At 42.4% G+C, this 22,596-nt stretch overlaps 1 protein-coding gene across 1 annotated transcript; it reads right to left on the reverse strand.

Annotated features, from left to right (window-relative positions):
• Positions 1–1,056: 1,056 nt before the first annotated feature.
• On the reverse strand, positions 1,057–22,596 carry slc34a1b (solute carrier family 34 member 1b). Its single transcript, XM_015944552.3, has 12 exons — positions 21,213–22,596; positions 19,427–19,609; positions 18,864–19,010; positions 18,482–18,625; positions 12,482–12,593; positions 11,869–12,064; positions 9,937–10,032; positions 9,785–9,854; positions 9,534–9,701; positions 9,346–9,462; positions 2,043–2,167; positions 1,057–1,920 (listed from the first exon to the last, which is right to left on the reverse strand). Exons 1-12 carry the CDS (start codon positions 21,238–21,240, stop codon positions 1,321–1,323), a joined length of 1,986 nt encoding a protein of 661 aa, XP_015800038.2. The 5' UTR covers positions 21,241–22,596; the 3' UTR covers positions 1,057–1,320.

Here is a 22,596-nt window from a genome sequence, read left to right on the forward strand (position 1 = left end):
AAACTACTTTGTTATGATTTCTGGCCAAGTTTGGCAAATCAGAATTTGACACGTTTCTGAGTTTTTACCAACATCCCTCAGAAAGCCACGCCTTCCTTCAGATACAAAAATGTTTTTAACCTTAATATGGATTTTATTGTAATGTGTATGCGTGTAAACAATGATTACCGTGGTAAATCAAACACATACTGATTTGTGATATAAATGGATCATTGTAAGAACAATATTCATTTCAAATTCATTGATTTAAGCTCCGATTATTCACACATTTGATTTAAACATCTTGTTCATTCATCACATATGATTAGTTAACTTATAACTATAACATCATGGAGTCTTCACTTATTCAGAGTGAAGAATGTTGACGTCTGGCATTCACAGAGAGTGTCGGAACCTTGGGAGAGAATGTTTGTGTGAATGTTTTGTCTTCATGGAATGTAAACACGCGTTGAGCCGAACCTTCTGGTTTATGCTGTAGATGAAAGGTTATTATGTTGATCAATATACAGATGAAAACTGACCCTTTTGGACATTACAACCTTCAACATTTTTCTTCTTATTTTACACATTATTCTGTTTCATAACTGTTGAATAAATTAACCGGTGTTAGTTAAAACTAAACTGAAGCTGTGGATCATCCATCCGTGCAAGTTAGATAGAGCTGCAATCCCTGTTCCTGTGCAGGATCATGAACTGGTTCCTGTAGCGGTCAAGGGGCGAGAGGTGGGAACACACTGGACAGATGGATACACACACTCGCGCACACATGCACACACACACCCAGGATCAATTTAGAATCACTAATTAACTCAACATAATTGTTTTCACCTCCAAAATAAGAAAAGTAATGAAATAAACGAGGATTTAATTATTGTGACCTTTGGCTGCAGAGCTCTGTTGATATTTTTCATCTTTAAACACTGGTTTAATCCTGATAAGCTCCATGGCTTTGGTCCTTACTCAGTCTACTCTCAGCTGGCTATACTGGAGCCTCAGGAGGAAGTTCTGAGGCTCCAGTTTTAATTCTTTAACCAGAAAACAGACCACCACTCCATCTAGTCTTCCTCCGTTTTTATTAGGAGCATTAGATGACCCCACAGCTTTAATATCCATAAGAAACAGAACCCGGTGCAGAATTTAGCAGCTCTCAAAACAAACCAGTGTGTTGGGATGTGGACATGATTTCACATTACTGTGGTGCACTGGGCAGGAATTCAGGAAAGTTTTCTTCAACAAAGTTTTCAGAACTATAAAATAAAATATGCTCTACATCTTGGTTCTTCAGCCATTTTGATGATGCTGACTGTGTTTTCAGTCCTGTTACAGAGGAGTGCTGTTGCACCTCTCTAAACCTTTTAATTTAAAAACTAGCACACCTGGTTTACTCTCATCCAGGCACCCCAGGACTGGGTTGCAATAAGTCAATTGCTCATTCCTTTGAAGAAACACAGACTCATCCTGCAGATGGACAGATGTCTGCGTCGCAATGGGCTCTTTGTCTTCCTCCTCCTCCTTTTGACCCTCTTCACAAGAACTGCAGCAGACAGTTGCTTTGGTGATCAAATTGTCTAGCGGTTTGAGAGAATGCATCCACTTGGGTAGGAAGTCCCAGGTTTGAAGCTTGGCGGGCAGATGACGGGGGCTGTGAGCCTTCATCACGTTCACTATGATGATGAAGATCGTGATGCTCAAAAAGGGGCCGCCGACGCCCGCCATCACCTGCCAGCCGGCCAGAGAGAGGCCCAGCACCAGAGATGGAAGGAGCAGGAAACAGAGGAGGAGGTAGAGGATGGCAAACCAGCGGTATTTGGCAGTGCGCTCACCCAGGACACGAGCCATCCTTATTGGCAGGCGTGTGAATGGAAGAGGATACCACAGCAGAATGCCAAAGACGTTGAAGAGGAGGTGACACAAGGCTATCTACATGCAAAGGGAAGATAAACAGCAGCAGAATGTCAGTGCTGAAGTTCATAAATTATTCTGAAAACATTCTTTAGCAGGACACCAGTGAGAAATATTTCTTCAGTTAATCATCAGTCTACCTGGATGGAAGCTGCCAGCTTGTTCCCAGGGCTGGCCATGGCTGCCAGCAGGGCCGTGGCAGTCGTGCCAATGTTAGAGCCCAGAGTGAGAGGATAGGCCCGCTCCAGACTGATGACACCGATGCCTGTTAGAGAGGGAAAACATTTCACAGAAAATGGTTTAGTTAATTGCTCTCGTCTGAAACAAGGAATTGTTCTGAGCTCACGTTTATCTGAGCGTAGAGGCTGGTGACTCAGCGCTAAAGGATCCGTTCAATTTCAACAGACCATCGGTGGAAATATTCAGGCTCATGTCCGCATGAGGCTAGATAACAAGTGAGTCACGAGTCAACCTGGAGATCTGACATGTTTACATTCTGGAGGAAAGCATTTGAATGACTTTAAGAGCAACAAGCATATAAATCTGTTTTGTGTACTTTACCACAACAGATGCATTTGCAGTAAATGTCTGTTTAAAGGCTGCTGCATGAGAATGTACACCACGGTACGGAACTTTTATAACAAATGTCCAGATTATAAAATATTCAGTTTCATTTAATTCTTGTCAGTCTGGTTGACATTACAGGTTCGGTGCTGTTGCTTCAGCTCTCACTCAACTAATCCTGAAACATAAATTATCCATGCAGCTTGTTGCTCCTGAGTGTGATCAGGGGGAGACACTAACCCCTACTTCACGCTGGAGGCATCGGCGTGGCGGATTTACACGCAACTTTCGCTGTGTGCCAGTACATACCGGGAGAATCTGAGTCTTGGAGCAGCTTCTCTGCCGTGCTGCTTGCTTGACTCATGAGATTACAAAATCCCTCGAGATTCCAAAGGTTACAGTTTGTTCATGCCATCAACCCAGAAGAAGCAAATCGCCCTTAATATCGCTGTTTGACGTCATATATGATGTTGTTCCTCTCCTCTGCCAGGATTAAAGCCATAAAAACACATAGTTGCACTCTCGAATGACTGTGGGAGTAAATAAGCTGTGAGGTCACATGTTTTGATATAATCTACATAGATGTGAAATAGCATTGCTGTAATAGTCTTTTATTTTGAAAATTACCAGGGGTTTTACACTGAAACCGTGTGTGGTTTCCTACCTAACCCTATGTTAATTGGAAATTGGCACATCCCAGATGCAGCTCCTGGCAAAAACAGAACCCGATTCTGTCCTTAACCGCTTCTGGGATGAGCCTGAAAATGTCCTCGTCACGGCTGGTGCTTCCAGTGTGAAGTAGGGGTTACCCCTTCTTTCCGCTGGACGTGAAAGCGGTGTGTATCATAATAGCAATGTTTTATCGGCAATCTCATTCCCAGTCAGGAGCGATTCTGACGTGAAATAGGAGTGAAAGCGTTCAACGCAGCTGATACCATGAGGTCACACAATCACGGGAGAATTGCAACACCAAATGTGATTTAACAAGTCCACAAAAAAAGCAAGGAAAAAGACAGCAGCATGTCTCCAAAAATGACCCGCACTTGTATAGCGCCTCTCAGAGTAAGGACTCCAAAGCGCTTTACACTACAGTGTATCATTCATCCATTCACACACACATTCACACACTGATGCTGATGAGCTACAATGTAGCCACAGCTGCCCTGGGGCGCACTGACAGGGGCAAGGCTGACAAGCACAGGCGCCACCGGTTCCGCCGACCACCACCAGCAGGCAAGGTGGGTTAAGTGTCTTGCCCAAGGACACAACAGCAGAATTCTCTGTCCGGAACCGGGATCGAACCTGCAACCTTCCGATTACTGGACAACCCGCTCAAAAAGGGCTGTGGTTCATTATCTGTTCTGTTTACATCTGTTGCAGATGTAACGATGTTACATAGTGTATTTTGGGGGGTTTAATTATGACTAATAAGATGTGATGATTCTATGTAAATATAGAATATCAACCTAATTGATCTTTGTTTAACCAGAAGAATTTAGGATTCTTTGCTTATTCGGTGACCATAAACACACTCTGTATTAATTCAGACAGTCAAGTATATAATTAAAAAGAAACTTTATTTTCTAGACTAATTTTAATACATGACAAGTTATGAAACTATGTCTTCTTCTTCCGGCTCTTGGAGAGTACAGATGCTTTTTTCTCCTCTCCCTCCTTCCTTATCCCAAGGATCTTTGTCTGTCTTTGGGTGCACGGCGCTTTCTGCATTTTTTCTGGAAACTGTAAATTGTTAAAAATGGATCTGGTCAGTTGGTCTGTCAACGCGATTGACTAAATTTTTTCAATGATGAGAACGGGAGAAGGGGCTCACGGATGCACCTCTGGGACAGAGCCAGTTGGGTATATCGACTCCTGGAAAAAGTGGAACCTGATATGCCTCTCTCAACTGTCTGTAGAGGATTCTGAAGATGTTTGGAAATTCATTGTTTTGTGTCAGGATTCCTGCTGTTTGGCCTGAGCGGTGACCTGGCTTGCCGGAAAATTAACAAGCTTTCGAGGAATATTGGCTCAATCCCAGAGCTCAGGGATGGAATGCATTGTGCTGTGAATGTACAAACTCACATAATTGTTGAGATGAGATGTAAGCTTGGAACTTTGGTTGATATTCAGGCTCTGGCACAAAAAGTGGATACCATCAAGGAGCGAGTGGACGGATCAGCACGGATTGGGATTGATTATTTACGCCATTGTCACGAGTTGGTGTAGGAGGATGTTTAGGACCCAAGATGCAGATACCAGATGAACGAGGCAGAGGTGGGGGATAAAGTAAGAATCCTTTATTAAGGTCGTTAATCCAACGGCAGGGAGCCAAAAATCAAAAATCCAAAAATCTAAACTTAGTCTTCAAAAACACTAGAGAACTAGAAACACTGGAAACACTGGAAACACTAGAGGCTAGGAACAGGAATGAGACGAGACCGACAAAAACAATGGGGTTTTATACACTGGGGAGGATGAGAGGGAGATGAACAGCAGGTGTGTGGAGAGAGAGAGCAGATGAACTCAATTACTAATCAGGGAGGAAACTAACATAACCCAAGAATAAAACCTAAAGACAAGAAGAGAAGGAAACATAACTAATAATCTGGGGGGGGGGGGGGGGGGGGGGTCACAAACACCGGTGGGAAAAACACACTAAAGAGACTAATAACATGAACGGCTGTAACTAAAGGAGAATGACCTAAGGGAAAAACCTAAAGACCAGAAGGGCAGCAACCATAACTAATATTCTAAGGGGGAAGCTGAAACTACAGGAAAACACTACTGAAAGAAAAACTACAGGGACGTGACTAAAGGGGGCCAAGGGAGCACAGGACCTGGGAGGGGGATGCCTGAGGAGGGAAACCTAGAGGGCTGAAGATCTGGGGCAAATGGGGAACACCAGGAGACACATGAGGAAGACGCAGACAAGGACACATGAGGGTGCTAGGAGACACAAAAGGAGAACCTAGAGAGGGATGGAGAACACAAGGAGACACATGAGGGGAGACGCAGACGCAGACCATGACAGCCATTATTGGATCTAGAGGGGTTGTAGACCAACAAAACACTAAGGCAGAGAGGAAATTCTCTCTATCTGTCTCCAAAACAATTTTTATCTGAATCTGGTGCCCTTGGAGCCTGTGAGGCTGAAGGTGATAACTCCCCCTCAGAAGAAATGTGGAATGCTGTCGTCGCTATGGAAACTCTTTCTCCCTACCCCAGCCTGGGCGGGACTGTGACCGGTGAAGGCCGTGGAACCATAACTAGGAGTCACTGTGCCCTCTAACCCATTATCTCCCTCCCCTGTCCAAACAGAGGTGATCAGCACTGTCCTATGCGGCTGCACGCACTGAAGTGAGTAGAGTCCCAACCCTACCTCCCCACCTAGTGGACACTTATGTTGTGTAATGTCTGAAGTCTGTGTGCATATCTTCTGAGGTGTTTTTTTGCATAGCAAAAATACCCTCTCTGTGGAGGGTAACTCTAAAGTGCCTTTTTTCCCCCTCCCCCTGACTCTATCCTCACATAAAACCTCTTGATCTATTACGGTAGCGCGACTCGGGTTGCAAATGACCACAGTCACCAATTCTTGTCATGTGTCTATGTATGTATGTCTGATCTCAGAATTGTGTGTACTGAAACTCTAATTTCCCTCTGGGATTAATAAAGTATTTTTGAATTGAATTGACTTGAAATGAATTGAATTGACATGACTTTTATTTTGTAAGCTTCCGGATGCTTTACACTGATTTTGTGTTTGTCTTCCTGTCGGTTTTGGAAGCATGGCGCATTTAACCCTTTGATGCATGAATTATGAAATCTTCAACCATGATTTTTTTAACAATTTTTTTCATTTGTCTTTAGGTGTGAATTAAACAAATTTCAACAAATATTTTTTGCAAAATTTTATAATTTACAAATAATTTATTACATGTCCACCTCAGTGGACAGCGTGCATTCTGATCATGAAATATGTTGGCTTGGCTTACTGAAGTCCAAATGGAGGGGCTCAAATGCAATAAAGTCTTCAACAGCTGTGCTTAATAGCAAAAATAAAATAACAAATTTGAGTACCTGTCCACTGTAGTGACCGTTATGCACCAAAGGGTTAAAATAGACTTTCACATCTAATTGTAGGGTGCCTTTGCTTCTAGGATGCATCCACAACGTCACACTTGGCTGCCGATGGAAAGGAACCTGTCCACTGAAACGGCAGCTAATTTCAGCTAAGTACATTTCACGCTGCATTCATGTCCAGTGGAAAGAATGTGTTACTCCTTAAAACCACAAATATTGTGATACAATGGAAGCTAAAAATACAGACAAATGTGCTGAATATCTTCTCTTTAGTGTTGCTGACACTACTTCAATTTACAATAAAATAGAAACCCACCTACTGTAGATGAAGAAGAGCCCATTAGAATGAAGAAGGTGCTGTCTCCATCAAGAGTTTCCAAACATTTTCCTGCTACTTTTTCTCTTTTCAAATCAGTGGAAACAATCATCAAACCAATGTAATTGTGTCCCTTGTGTGAAAAAATTCATTTGTTCTAAAATAGTTTTACAGTTTTTTAACTTGTTCTTTTACACGTGCAGAACTTTAGTTGATTCTTGTTAGTGCACTAAATAAAAAAGTCAACCTGATTAATTTGACTTCACCTGATTTAGCATTTCTGATTAGATGATTGTTGTTTATGTTTTAGAGAAATTATAAAACGTAACGTAAAAATTTTGGAAAATTTGCATGAATTGTTTGTTGTTTTGGGTTTTTTGTTGTTGATTTGTGAACTAAAATATCTCAAAACTGTGACGTTTGTTCATAGATGACCATTATGACATGACCATGGGTTGTGAGTTGGACAAATAGATTTGAAAATGAACATAATATACATGTCATTTAATGAAAGAATATACTGTTTAAAGGGGGCTGCCCAGTGGTAGTCTGGCCAGCCATGCCGATGCTTCCTGATGGGAAGCAAAGGGCCTGGTAATAAATAACCCCACCCCCTGAGAATTCTAACCGAGCGGCGTACGTCACACACCGTGATGCTCAGTTTCTCGTAAACAGCAAAGATGGCATCTGAAGTGGAGCTATCTGCGGCTCTTTACTCTGTTCTAAATGACTTGGACATGTTCCATCATGGCACTTGCTCAGGTGGCAGCCAGTTACAGCAGCTCTCGCTTCTTTACTCCCTTTTTTATTTGTTGCGTGTCTTGTGTCGCATGTTTTTTATGCTCTAATGTAGGCATATGTTCCCTCAACCGCACAATCCTAGGGGTACTTTTGTGTTGTTTGTGCTCATTTCTTTACTTTTTTTCAAACATATTGGGAACACACTGGGAAATTCCTTTGGCTCCAGCCATGCACCAATTCTTTTCACCAGGGATCAGCTGTTGGTGCTGCTAACACTGTCTCTCTTCTCCACAGAAAAGCTGGTTATGACCCCAGATTTAAAGAGGAAACGAAGAGGCTGCACAGTGGGACGTAAGCTCCAGGAGAGGAAATGGAAATATAAACCATATTTAACCCCTCCTGATTATGGGAAATGTCTGTTCTCCGCCCAATAACATTGACAAGTTCACAGAGCTGACCAGGCTGCAGTGGGACTACAGACAGTGTAGCTTGATGTTTTTTTATGGAGACATGGATGAATGAGCTCATAGCAGACTCTGATGTTTCCCTGGAAGGATTTAAACTCACACGGGCCGACAGGAGCAGAGTGGTAAGTGTAAAGGTGGGGGTCTGGCTGTGTTTATTAATGAGGGATGGTGCAACCTGGCTCATGTCACCATAAAGCAGCAACTTTAACTTTGTTTACTTTAATTTTTAAATTGTATTTTCTGTGAGGTTGATTTTAATGTTCTTGCTATTCCTGCTAATGGAAAGCACATTGAATTGCCTCTGTGTAGGAAATGCGCTATAGTAATAATGCTGCCTTGCCTTGCCTGCCTTGTACAAAAGACATGGAGTTAGTGGCTGTTGGTTTCCGGCTTTATTACATCCTAAGAGAGTTTTCACATGAAATGGCGTTTAAAGTGTGCAACCCCCCTCGGCCGACACGGTCGTTGCATGCAAGTTCTGTGGAGAAGCTACAAATGGCTAGCCTAGTGAACTAGACCAAATTCTTGCTTTGCAAAGTTTATATATAAATAATACATTTATTTAGTCTAGCTTGCCAGGCTAGCAAATGGCCCATCCAGATGCAATCACTCAGATGTTAATCACGCCTGACTCTCCTCCACTCTCCACACCTTTACCCAAAACCCACATCAGAGACAGTAGGACAATTGACCTGCTGTTTGCTCATGTAAAAATGCATACACTTGTAGCGTACCCAGAGGTCAAGTATTTACATAAAAAATGACCCGAAATTAACTTTTTCATTTGCAGACACAAACACCCCATCTGTCTGGCCTCCAAACAAGAAAGCAGTGCACAAGGCCTTGCCACCAAACAAGGAAGCCATAATATCTTGGCTCAAGGTCTCATGCAGAAGAAGAGACCTCCACTCTCTGACTAAACTTCATCTTCCTTGAATCATAAATTACTTTCCTTTAAAACTTCATATAATCATCATTTGTAGAATGAACAATGTGTTTAAATCCAAAGTGTATAAATATATTGTGTGTTTATTATTCAGTCATGTGTTCAAATGAATATTTTTCTTTACTCTCTCTAAATTGTCCTTAGGTGAGAGTGTCTGCGTGGATGGCTGTTTGTGTATTGTGTGTCTGAGGGAGTACCCTCCCTGCTTGCCCAGAGACCGCTGGAGATAAGCACCAGCCCCCCCTCCTCCCTGCCCGGTTAAGCGGGTACAGAAAAAGGATAAATCGATATATGGTTTAAAAGGTGTTGGGGAAAATCGTTTCACTCACCGACTAAAGGAGTAATGGCTGAAGTAAATACAGAACTACTTTGGACCACAAACGTCACTCCCGCACCCACAAACATTGCAATGTAACCGGCCAGCCACCCAAAAGGAGATGGCAGATCTGTAGGAGACAGGTATAATCACTTGTTGCATCCAAGTACAGCAGAAACAGTCTAGTGGTCACACACACACCTGTGTTGATGACCTTGTGGATGACCTTTGCCACGTGACCTTGAAGAAGAGAGTTGAGGAGCTTGACCAGAAGTAGCAGACATGTGCAGAGGACCATCAGGGACGCCGCCAACAGAATGAGGCCCACTGTGAGATCTGACAGCTCTGTGGACGCAAACAGATGTCTGCCTAAAGACAGACAAAGCCAACGGATACCAGGATGTTTTATCGCCAAACAGATAAAGGGAAATGCTACAACTACACACACTCACACTTGACAGGTGATGTCCACGAGAGGTTATAACTGAGACCACAGTTTTCACTGCTCCTGTTGCCAACAGGCTGAAGAAAGAAGGAGGAGATAAGAGCTATAGTAACATAATTTCTCTGTATGGTGGACGCAGCGGTAGAGATCAGCAATTACCAACACCACATCAGCCTGGCACCACTCTTTCACCAGACTCCTGTTCCTCAGAGCCTCGTTCCCCATGGCGATCTCAGTTATCACACACTTGTCCAGCTGAGGGTGAAAGGAGACCATCAGAAATCCACTTTTCACATCTCTTTGTTTATTACGAGCATTGTGTCATGCTTTCAAGCAGTAAGCTAATAAATACAGGACCTGGCTAGTATAAGGCAAAAGTAATAGTTCAGATCTTTGAAAGTAGCTTTGATTCTTTTTTAAAGGTTAGGACCATTTCTTTCTGAAGAACCTCAGTTAGCAGAAACAAGGATTAGTTCAGACCAGCTAATGACTACAACTGGGTCAGCGCTTAAAACAAATTAAATTGCAAAAATGTCACGGTGGTTCATTTTAGCTACAGCTGTCCTGGGGCGCACTGACAGAGGTGAGGTGGCCGTACTCATGCACCATCAGACCCTCAGACCACCAGGTCAGGAGGGTCCTTGCCCAAAGATGCCTGCAACAAACTGAGCAGGGCATGTACCTATAAACTTTCTGTCATGGGGAGAGCACTCAACTCCTCTGCCACGCTGCCTAGGAAGACACGTGTTAAAGTGTAACAGTTTAATTAACGATGTGTCTATAAACTATTTAGCGTGGGTATTTGTAGCGGGAATTAGCTGGCTAGCTGTAGCTCATCCTGTTGAGGTTGCAACTTGTCTTGCTGGAGTTTCAGAATACTTCTGCAAGAACGATGGCGCGAAGTGAAGCTGATATACTTATAAATAAATGTGGTCATGCTGCCTCTAATACTATTGATTCTGTTTAAATTACAGCTAGATGTTGGAATTGGTGCAGTCTTAATTGTACCAACTTCTGTTTCAATAACCTCTACGGCTCAGCAGACACAAGCCTTACTGCACATTAAAACATATTTTTTTTAAATCTCTATTTTTGTTCCATACTTCACTCTTACAGGGCTTGGTAAGCTATGGTGGGCAACAGTCTAACACTTAACTACTAAATACTAACTGGTCAAAGCTCAAACTGTGTTTCTAGAAGGGTCGGCCGTGGCTGAACGCAGAGCAGTTGTCCACTGATGGGAAGGTGAGCGGTTCGATCCAGGCCCTGCAGACTACTTGCCTGACCAGTCATGCCAATGCTTCCTTATGGGAAGCTAAGGGCCTGGTAACGCTCCCATTCAAACCCCCACCCCCCCCCCCCCCCCCCCCCCCAGCAGTGAGCTGCGTATAACACATGCTGTGACGCTCAGTTTCTCATAAACAACAAAGATGGCGTCTGAAGCAAAGTTCCCTGCAGCTCTTTCCTCTGTTCGAAATGTCTTGGACATGTCTTCAAAACCACAAGAAGAAAAAGCGCTAAAAGCCTAAAGAAAGATGTACGCGCCGTTGCCAGACTTCATCTTTGACTACAGCTAAAAAACTACAGTGTAGCACGGTACAGTCGTCATTTCTGCCTTTTTTCTGATTAGTTATTTTTGAGCTGGCTAGTCCCTCATGGTGCTCTGAGTATCCAGACTTGTCCTTTGTGCAGAATAACGAGTCTGGCAGGCCAGTCCAGCAGGCTACATGGCCAAGCCTCTTCAGGGAAGATAGCAAACCTCGAAAGTCGCTCCTCTGGTGCTTTACAGATGTCAGCCCAGAGCTCCTCAGGGATGGGTCAAATGCAAATAATGTTTTCCCCAAGAGGATCAATAAAGTGTAAATTACAAAAGATTAAGATAAAACGTCATCCTGTAAAATTTTTTAATTGCACTTTCTCACTACAAAAACAGACGCCAGAGGCTCGGCTGTGGCTCAGAAGGAATTTGTTGGTAATTGTGATGTCGTTGATCCATTTTCCTCACCATATTTCTAAGGGTCTTTGGGTTGCCTGATCATTATCACCAGTAATCAGTGCCACCTGTGTTGTGTTGGTCAGCAGGATTTTCACCTGTATGATGAGCTTGGTGAGAGGCTCAGTGATGACCTTCAGCAACTCCGGGGCTTCCTCTCCCGGCTGTAGGCTTAATATAGAGACCAGCAGGTTGGACAGCCGGGTCATTACCCCACTCACCACCTCCAGAGGTAACAGGACCAGAACCGACAGCCAGTTGAAGCAGTCATGGATCGTTGCTCCGGCGAAGGCCCTGTGGTTGGTCACAATAATTAACTGTAGGTCGGTCACCATCAGCGTCTACTTGGAGTAATTGCTTGTTAATCCGATTTTCTGAGCTTGCGTGTTCTCGATGGAAGTGATATAACAGGAATCTGTTTTTACTCAGCATGTGCATTACATAAAATATTAATAAATAATTATTCACCCACAAACAGATAAAGTATCAGACCATCTGTCTAGCTCATCATAGCTTCATGCCAGAGATGAAATTAACGTGGACTGATGCCATTATTGTCACTTTTTATAAATTACACTGAAATTAGGCCTAACAGGCATCTGCCTAAGCCTTTTGTCTTTCCAGCATCTTCTGCTTTCTTTAAATTTGTCTTTTTTTTCCTCCTCTGCCTCCATTTCCCATATCTCCTTCCTTACGCATTTGCTCACCCACCGTTGAAAGTCGTTCCTCTCGGCGGCCTGCATCATGGCCACTATGGTGTTGGTTACAGAAGTCCCAATATTGGTCCCCATGATGACTGGAATGGCCGACTTCACCTCCAACACTGCCAAGTGAGACCAAACAGAACAAGGTCATTTTCAACCCCGAGCTGCTTCTGTGACAAAAGTCTCGGCTCACTGAGAGTGGACATGTATCTCACATGTTATTACTATGCATGACCCGAAATGTATCTCACATGTTATTACTATGCATGACCCGAAATGTATCTCACATGTTATTACTATGCATGACCCGAAATGTATCTCACATGTTATTACTATGCATGACCCGCCACATTCTGAATGCAGCATGGGTTTTCATGGAGATGAGAATGTGAGTGTAATTTCCAAGTGAGCGGAGACAGCTTCACCAGAGGGGTTAATGCCGGGTGCGTCTTTATTGATGATGACATAGAGGACACACATTATGAAGACAAACGTTCTTACCTTCCTTTTCGTTTGATAATTAGCAACAATCTGCCTCTTTGCTGGCTAATAAAAAGGTGTTTGAATGAGGGATTGCTCCTGCTTGCTGAGCTCATTTATTTCAGACTGAGTGTGTATGAGCTGATCTCCTATGGAGGTGGACTGACTGAGCTGCAGAGAGAGAGAGATCACGCTGTGATTTGATTTGGTCTGACTCCAGTTCAGGCTGCTGTAATAATTTGTGATTTTGACAGGTTTTCACCTCTACTATCATCCTAGGATAGCTGTTTAAATTAAAATCTGTTAACCAGATTTGATACTGGGTCACATGCATGCACACACTGTAGATTGTTTCTGGAAACAATAAAAATACACATTTACATCAAACACAAAAGTGCATCAATCTGCAGTTGAATGTAGATTTCAGCAAATGTTTCAACAATTATCTGGGTTGAAGATAGAAATTACAATTCCCAGCACAGAAAGCCAGGAGATCCCCTGAAATCTGTCATTATTGAGAGAGAAACCCTGCCCCCTCTGAATAATTGATATCAACTGCTTTAGTCCTAATTGATGGTCTATAAAGGCTTCTCATTACCCAGGAGGCACACAGGAAAGACTTCATTATGGATAAAAGCAAAGAACTCTCCCAAGCTCTTCATAATCTTATTGTTGAAAAGCATTCTGATGGGAAATATTATTTCCAGAATGCTGAATGTTTCTGTGAGGCCATTTTCTGGAAAGGGAAAGCATCTGTCACAGGTGTGCAGGTGAGTGAGGCGGAGGTGAGGATCCAAATGCGGGGAAGAAGGCAGGCAGGAATGTTTAGAGGTCTTTAATGAGGGACACACGGGACAAGAAAACAGTGGACAGACAAGCGACACAGAACTGGGAGGGTTTAAATACACGAGGAGCTGGGATCTACAGTGATTGGGAGAGGAGAGGCAGGTGGGAGCAATCAGGAATGACAGAGGACTGAACAGAATGGGGAGACAGGACAGGATGTGACAGCATCAGTTCACTTTAAAGCGGCCATGATCAGGTGCTCTACGTATATTTCCTGTCAGAGAAGTCCAAAGAATAATCAGGAGAGATCTCCAAGAGCCAAGAACCAGTTGAGCTTCAGACAACTTAAGATACAACATGCCGGTAAATCAGCGTAATACTGCCACCACGATGTGTCTTATGATGTTGCGAGAATTTTGTGGCATTCGTGCCGCCACGCTTGGTAGTAATGTTGCCACAACGCCACACTTGTGAATGCATATCACGCCTTGGCGAAACAGAGAGATGTGTCATGATCACATGGGGAGTTTACTGCCAAACTCTGGCTGGAAACTGTATTGAAAATGAAAGTAAAAATGGCCACAAGTTTTGTTTTTGTAAACAGAACCAGCTGAGATGATAAACTAGAGTGATGAGACTCCTAGAGATCCAAGAGCAGGAGCTAGTCTTGGGTCTTTCATATGGATCAAAACCATTTATAACGCTGATTTTGTCCACATACTGGTCCCCAACATCTTTATATAACGTATCCCTGTATGTTCCACATCTTTTTTGAGACTTTTAAATGTTGTTTAACACTTTATTTCACCCAAATCCGCTTCTTCTCCGCAACAGTACCATTTGTTTCACGGTGTGTTTACACTCGTCAACCTTCCAACATGGCCGCGCACATCCCAGAATGCCATGCATAATCACGTGTGATCACAAGCCCCATTGTGAAATAAAAACCAAGAAAAAGAACAAAGCTCTTGAAAACTAAAATGTAAGTAGATTTATCCTACTACATGTTTTTACCTTCATAAAGCAAAAATTTATCAGCATGTACTGTATTTTCCGGACTATAAGCCACTACTTTTTTCCCCTCGCTGTGAACCATGCGGCTTTACTGAAGATTTTCCTTCACCTGCAGGGGGCGCTTTAGCAGAAAGTGAAACAGGTGGAAGTCAAAAGTGGAAATCGAAGAAAGTGCTCATTTTTATTTAGCACATGCAAACAGCCGGCACGACGAAGAATTTTTTTCAAATCCATACCCCCTCATCATGGTAACTACACGTATGAGTTCACATGATGTCGCATTTAAGTTGAAGGCCATCGATCTGGCAGTAAAGAGGGAAACAGTGCTGCCGCACGTAAGCTTGGCATGAATGAATGAATCCATGGTTCAACGCTGGAGACGGCAGCAGGAAGAACTCATTCAAGCCAGCTTCACCCCGGGATGATGACAGCAACACGGACAGCAACACTGACATCGCCACAGAAAAGGTATGTGACGAAACTCTTCTGAGGCGGTTCAACTCCGACAGTGAAGAAGAGGACTTTAATGGTTTCAGTGTGCAGGAGGAGGATGAATAAACTAATCAATAACTTTTCTGTTTTGTTTGATACTGATCAGTTCAGTTATGTTCAGTTAAAGTACATTTGCAATTCAGCAGATATGCGGTAGATTTCTTTGGCTTCTAGCCCGGTGCGGCTTATATAAGTACAGTTCCATGTTTTTTTCAAATCTTAGTAGCAGTGCGGCTTATATTGAGGTGCGCTCCATAGTCCGGAAATTACGGTAATATTTATATATTTGATACCATTCAGATCACCTTCAAAACTTGGTCCCATGCCCAGGGACGTATCGAGGCATTTTGGGGGCCAGGGCAAAAGAGACCCCTGCCAGGTATTTAAAGTTAAGGTGCTATTTGTTTTGTTTTTTTATTAGAATATTTACATTTTCAATAAAGTAAAAAGTGACAAATGTATGTTATTTATTACTTGTTTGTTAAAGAAGTGTCTGTTTGTTAAAAGAGTTCTCAAATGTTAAAATAAAGTTAATTAAATAATAAATATGGATCAATCTGGATCTGTTTCTTTGCTTTCTTTATTCTATTTTTATGTGTCGAAAGAATCAGATCGAAACTCGGTATTGGCGGATTCTCAAAATCAAATTACTCGGACTCGAGGGCAAAAAAACGGATAATTTCCTACTCCGTTTATCTGCATCTATCGAGCATGGTTTGGGGAACGCAACACAATCCACTGTAAACTATACCTAAAATTGACCATTGCTGGACATTACAATGGGACAGTGTCATCGGCGAGGAGGGTGCGGGCATCAGACGGCAACATCGTCCTCTGCTGCCCGCAGATAAATGGAGCAGGAAGTGATGTCACCAACATTGTTGGTGCTCTGAGGATGCCTACAGTGTTAGTCGAAAGTCATCAGCTAAAAAGGTAAAAACAAATTAATATTCTGTTTAGAAAAGAACCAAACAATAGAATTTAAAGGTAAGCTACTTGTTTTTTAAGAACATGTCATAAGTCACCATTAAATTTGACCTTTTATACAAAAATATCAGTACCTAATTATCTATTTTTACAGAAAAATGTGTCACTATTTGTAAACTCTTGGGTTATAGGAGATAATGTGGTCCAAATAGAACTTTATGCAAAGGATAGAAAGAAACTGAAATAAAAGTATAAATATGAATTTTTTTGGTCCTGTGTAGAGATTCCTCACTAACAGTGTTGGGAGTAACGCGGTACAAAAGTAATTAATTACTGTAATGCATTGCTTTTTGCTGTAATGTGGTAATGTAAGGCATTACAGGGAAAGAAAATGGTAATATTTACTCGGTACAATTGTCAGTAACGCGGTAATTACAATGCATTTTTAAACCCAGAATCAAGATGTGTTCCTTAAAAATTCAAATTGCGGGAAACCCGAAGAAAGATCCAGTATCTGCATATATTACGTCATTTATGGACTCAGCTTTGCGGGCAGAGGACGCAGCGGTACGCGGTAACGGACCGCGGTCAAGTGAGCCGTCATTTGTGAGCCGCGGTCAAGCCAGCCGCATCTTATCCGCCGTGAACATTTCATTGCGCGTTTACAACAGTCAACGGCTCAACTACTCCAGCTGCGTCCTGCACGCGGCCGCTGTAACATTCACAAAATCGCTCCAGTAAAACAAAATAATTCACTTGCGATCGTTCATATCAGCGCATATTCTCTGGTATTTTGTGCTTTTCTGACGTGCTTTGCCTCAGCTGAGTTCAAAATCTGTGCCCCGGTGATTTCAACTCATTGCTGCTGGACCGCCGCGCATGTGAAGATTCCTTTGGCTGATAGTTAGAAAGTAGGAAGTCTAGGAAACAGTTTTTTCTGGAAGACGGAGAAAACATGAAGCATGCAGGAAGGTTAGAGAGAGAAAGGGCAGGAAATTATTCAAATAAAATCAAGAAAACAAAACTAAGTGCTTGAAAAGAAAAAAGTAGGTAGATTTATCCCCAATACACATTTTTACCAGTGAAAAGCAATACTATATAAGCATTTAATATTTATACATGTGATAGAATCAGATCACCCCAGAAGTCAGTCCCACATCCAGGGCCGTATCAAGGCATTTGGGGACCAAGGCAAATATAGGCTTGGAGCCCCCACCACCTCACTCCCTGCTCAGTTAATATAAGATGGCAGCGTGCTGAGAGTACAGATTGTTGTTGCATTTATTTAATAAAGCACTGTTATTATATCTGACTGTTTTTAACAGCAATCCTAGCCCAGACACCACATCACTTTCCACATATATGTCGTGAGCTCACTGAGCGTCACATGACCAGATTCATATTGAAGTTGAATTGGTGAAAGTAACTTAGAGTAATGCAAAAGTAGTGTAATGCCTTACATTTTAAAATCAGTAATATTGTAATGTAATGAATTACTTTAAAATGAGGGTAACAAGTAATAAATAATGCATTACAGTTTTGAAGTAACTTGCCCAACACTGCTCACTAATAAGTGTTGGTGAGAACCTGAACATCCATCTGCTGTCTGCCTGTTCCTGCAGGGCTGGACAGAGCTGGTGCTTGTCTTCAGGGATCACTGGGAAAGAAATGGGGTGCAAGCTGGCCAATTCTCCGGGCCACTACACACACACACACACCCAAACACACGCCTGCATGCACACACACACAGACACACACACACACACACACACACACACACACACACACACACACCCAAACACACGCCTGCATGTACACGCACGCACACACACACACACACACACACACACACACACACACACACACACACACACACACACACAGAGTTTAAAAATGTTACAAGGTTTAATATTATATTATGGGGGCTAATATAGTGTAGAAGCAAAATAACCTGTCCCTCTTTGTTTGAACGTTTCTGACATTACCAATGTTCCTTTGTGTTCTACTCCATATTAATGTTACATATTTTATACGGGTAGTATAAGATGTTTTGTACTGATGCAAATGACAAACGGCCTCATCTGCAATAAATGTACTCGATGTTTGGGTTTAAGGGCAAAACGTTTGAACCCTTGTAATATTCAACAGTGGGTTAAGGTTAATTGTATTTATTTTCAGCTTCACTGTTTTTTCACTACTGTTGAACAGCAGCCTGGAGAAAAAAACATAAATTATTTCAGACTGGCCGTTTTCCAACCTAAACCTCGTTTCCTGGTGCTTGCACATTCAGTTTCATGCACCCACTCACATCCGGAGGCCACCAGGCTGACTACAATGGAGGTGGAGGTTGATGAGCTCTGAACCAGCACCGTCACCAGGATGCCCACCACCAGCCCTGCCACCGGGTTGGACAGCACAGCGTTGTCCTGGAAGATGTCTCCTGCCACTTTTCCTGGTTTAAAATGTAAACAAAGCATATAAATAAAGAAAAATACATTTTTAGAGGTGATAGGTGGTGATGGTGGCGCCCAAGGCACATAACATCACCCTAAAGGGCTCAACAGATCAAGTTTTGCAGTAAATGACCCAGCAGAACACAATTTGACCGTAAACATCATGTCACTGACTCATTTATTTTTCAAACATCAACTTAATGAATCAGAATCAACCTGCTGAGGGTCGTAACTCACCCCCGGCTAACTGGAAGGCGGAGCTCAGAGTGTCCAAAGAGCAGATGAAGAGGAAGAGAAGGATGAAAAGAAGAGGGATCTTTGATAGATTGATGAGGAGCTGCTTGATTTTCTCTGGAGCCACCGCTGAGGTCTGGGGGGGGCTTTCTGTTCAAACAAAAAACAAGACGTGGATTGAACTTGCATAAATAGCACAAAGCTGGTCTATTTTTCACCGGCAGGTACAAATAAGACAAAAATCTGGTGTTTGAAGGTGCTGGGTGTCTTTTACTCTGTGATATCTGCTTTCTGGACATGAAAGTTGTCCTGATTTAGCGCTCAGATGTAGAGAACAAAGCCATGCTACACGTGTTCCCGCATGCAGCCAAACGCCGCTGAGGAACAGTGGGACCACATCATCCCACTGGCATTGTGTCTCTTTTGAGCATGTTCTTGTCTAATAAGCACATGCGGCTCAGCTTTGCATTTACTATCTATTATAATTGATCTTTTTCAGAAGAATCAAACCGACTACCACACTGACACATGAAAGTCTGATTCTCCTTTTGATGCCAGCCTGGTACCTTCCTCTCTGGGCGGGGCGTACGCTTTTCCCCGTGGAGAAGAGGTGGAGCGGCGGTCGGTTTTCTGGCTGAGGCCCTCAAAGCTGTTGGTGAGGTCAAGGGTGGATCCAATGCCAGACTCCCTGTCCTCCTCCAGAGGGACTTTGGGCTGTGAGGAGAGCTGAGCAGCATCCATTTTCAGCTCTGACGAGACAGTAAGAGATCATAAGACAGAAATCTGGAGGTGAGAGGTAGATCTGAGACTTGCACTCCGTCCAGAAGACTGCAGATGAAAAGCAGGACATATGGTGCTTTGAGTGCTGTGGAGGTGTGCGAGTAATTAAAATCACAGGATGGCAGAGGTAACAGATGAGAGTGGATGTGTTTATCAGCCACCTGCAGCAGGAAAAAGAAGCCAGTGGAAACCAGCGCGTCTCATGGAGCTACTGAGAGCAGCGGCAAACACGCCATTCAAAGACAGAAGAAAAGGCGGTGGAGTTGTTGGTAAGTGGCGACTATCTTTGATTGGAGGTCAGATTGCACAGCTCGCCTCCCAACAAACCAAAGGGTCGTCAGAATCAGAGAGAAAACATCAGTCTTCTCTGTCTCCTACAGCAGCAACCTCAGCTGCTTTCAAAGCTTTTCTCCTTCACACTTCGAAGCGTCTGCTTTCACCCTTTTCCACGCCACGCTCTCGGCCGTGTTTCCGAGACTTCAACGGCAAAGGGAATACTAATGTGTCCTTTAAAAGCAGAGCGGATGGAAGTAATTACAGCAGCCGAAATTACAGTCGCTGCATCATTAGCATTGTGCAGCATCCCCCTGCAGGTTCAGATCCGTGAGGAGGCCCAGATCGCAGACGTGTGTATGTGTTTGCATGAAGAGAGTAAAGCAACGTCTACTGATCTGAGCCAAGTAAACGAGGATTTATGCAAACTAAAGTTTGTCCTAAACCCAGCGACGCCACCCTGGTGGAGCTGGTTTTAGATGACAGATCATCTGACCTTTAGATTTGCTTGATCAAACAATCTTTGAAAACAGGACTCATTATTTAATGAGCTACAAAATACACTCCAGGAGTTAATTCACATAAAAAAAATGATTTTTTTTAAATCACTATTTTACTGGCTTTTCTTCTAAAGATAAAAAAGACTGTTGTTTATCAAACTTAACCTTGGACTGACTGATTTGTTTTAATAGGTGGATCTAATTTGTTGTTCTTTTATTTTGTCAGATTCATTTGAAGTTACAAAGATTTTATTATGTTAAATGAATGTTAATAGACTAATCGCTTAATTCAACAGTAAACTAAAAGCAGCAGTACTAAAAGACTAAAGTTAAACTTGATAAAAACTAAATAATGTTACCTTACAACAAAATAAATGCTTAATTATAAATGAAAGAAACCAAGATGTTTGGCACAAATATTCTGATATTCATTTTAAAATCAATTACATTCAAGCAGCGACAACTAAATTAAAACTTGTGTTTAGAAAACATTTTTCTGTTTAATCAACCTAAATTTGGTTGGTTTTTTTAGAGTGCATTTACCATAAAATACAGTATTCATTAGTGTGATGTCAAAACCACCAACCCATTTCATTTATTTCGATCATCCAGTGAAACAGAAATCAATTAGTAATCTACAAGCATAACATTCAGAAAAAGCAACAACATTTAACTCATGAAAGGGGAGGATGGTGGGGAAAATCAAGACACCTGCTCCTTTCTTGTTAAATACTACTAAGTTTATTATTATTCCAATAATTCATACAGGTGATGCTGACATGCTAGTCTAACCTCTTACCTTGTTTCAGACAGTCTTTGTGTGGCATCCTGTGAAGCGAGGCATCAGACTGAGGAGTAAATCATCTTTAAATATGCTCTCACGTCTGGAGCCGACACCACCTGTGCTGAACTTGTAACAAGACTGTTAATCAGTGGCACAAAGTTAATGATGTATTAGCTAGACAGGCTTAAATATTTGCTAATGACTGATATTTGGTGTGTTATTTTGTCTTTTGGTGTAAAGTCAGATAAGAATCCTCAGAATCAGCCTCCGGGAATAAACTCATTATCCTGTCAGAGCTGTTGGCAGAGATAAGACCTGGAGAAATGTGACATCTAGTGGTGAATGTGGAGGAATGTAACACACACACACACACACACACACACACACACACACACACACACACACACACACACACACACACACACACACACACACACACACACACACATCAGGTGCAGAGTGCTGTTTAACAATTTAGACTAATTGTTAATAATTATTCTGTAACATCAGCAGTGCTCTCAACCTGATGACCAGTGAAACCTGATGACCCCGGACCTGCGTCCACAAGCTCAGAGGAACAGAACCTCATAATCCCATCAGCTCTGACGGTAACATGTCTAACTATTAGCTGGGAACGAGTAAATGGCACACACACACACATACACACACACACACACACACACACACACACACATACTTGTCTCTGCATCTTTTTGTGGGCCCTTCATTGACTTCTATTCATTTTAGTGACTCTACTATGCCTAGCCCATACCCTAACCCTGACCATAACCAATGCTGATCTATTCCTAATCCTAATCCAAACCAAAGTGAATCTACACCATACCTCTAAAACTATGTTTAAGGTCTTTTTTTCATTGTGTAGACCAGCAAAATGTCCCCACAATGTGGACATGTCCACACACTACAGGTTAAAGTAAAAATGTGTCCACTTACACATATAAACACACACACACACCACATGCACTTCTACTTTATATTTTAGTATTGAAAGTTTAATTGTAACTATACAAGTTCTGCTGTTTGATTTATACTATTTCTGTTATGCCCCCCTCTGGCCCTCCACACCCTCTCCACACTGGTTGCCTTTAGTTTCCTCGCTCTAGTTTTGGCTGATGTTGTCATAATCCCTCCCGCCACTAGTCACCGGCCACTTATAGTTTATTGTAATTCTGTTGTTCAAGTTATGTTTGATTTGTGAAGCACTCTGTGAATTTTGTCTGTGAAAAGTGCTTTATAAATACATTTCTTCTTCTTCTACACATACACACACATACACACACACACACACACGCACACGCACACACACAATCACATACACAGCTAAACTGATACCCACATACACACCTACACTCACACCCACAAACACACCTCCATATTG

The sequence above is a fragment of the Nothobranchius furzeri genome, chromosome 1 (genome assembly GCF_043380555.1).
Source record: "Nothobranchius furzeri strain GRZ-AD chromosome 1, NfurGRZ-RIMD1, whole genome shotgun sequence".
Classification (NCBI taxonomy): Eukaryota; Metazoa; Chordata; class Actinopteri; order Cyprinodontiformes; family Nothobranchiidae; genus Nothobranchius; species Nothobranchius furzeri.

What these genes read in the sequence shown, in the direction of transcription:
- slc34a1b (XM_015944552.3), bottom strand. Translation starts at nt 21,240, where the DNA reads ATGCCACACAAAGACTGTCTGAAACAAG. An exon ending in CGCCTTCCAGTTAGCCGGGG is followed by an intron (nt 18,626 to 18,863) that starts GTGAGTTACGAC and finishes ATTTTAAACCAG; the next exon opens with GAAAAGTGGCAGGAGACATC. An exon ending in GCCAGGCTGATGTGGTGTTG is followed by an intron (nt 9,855 to 9,936) that starts GTAATTGCTGAT and finishes TTCTTTCTTCAG; the next exon opens with CCTGTTGGCAACAGGAGCAG.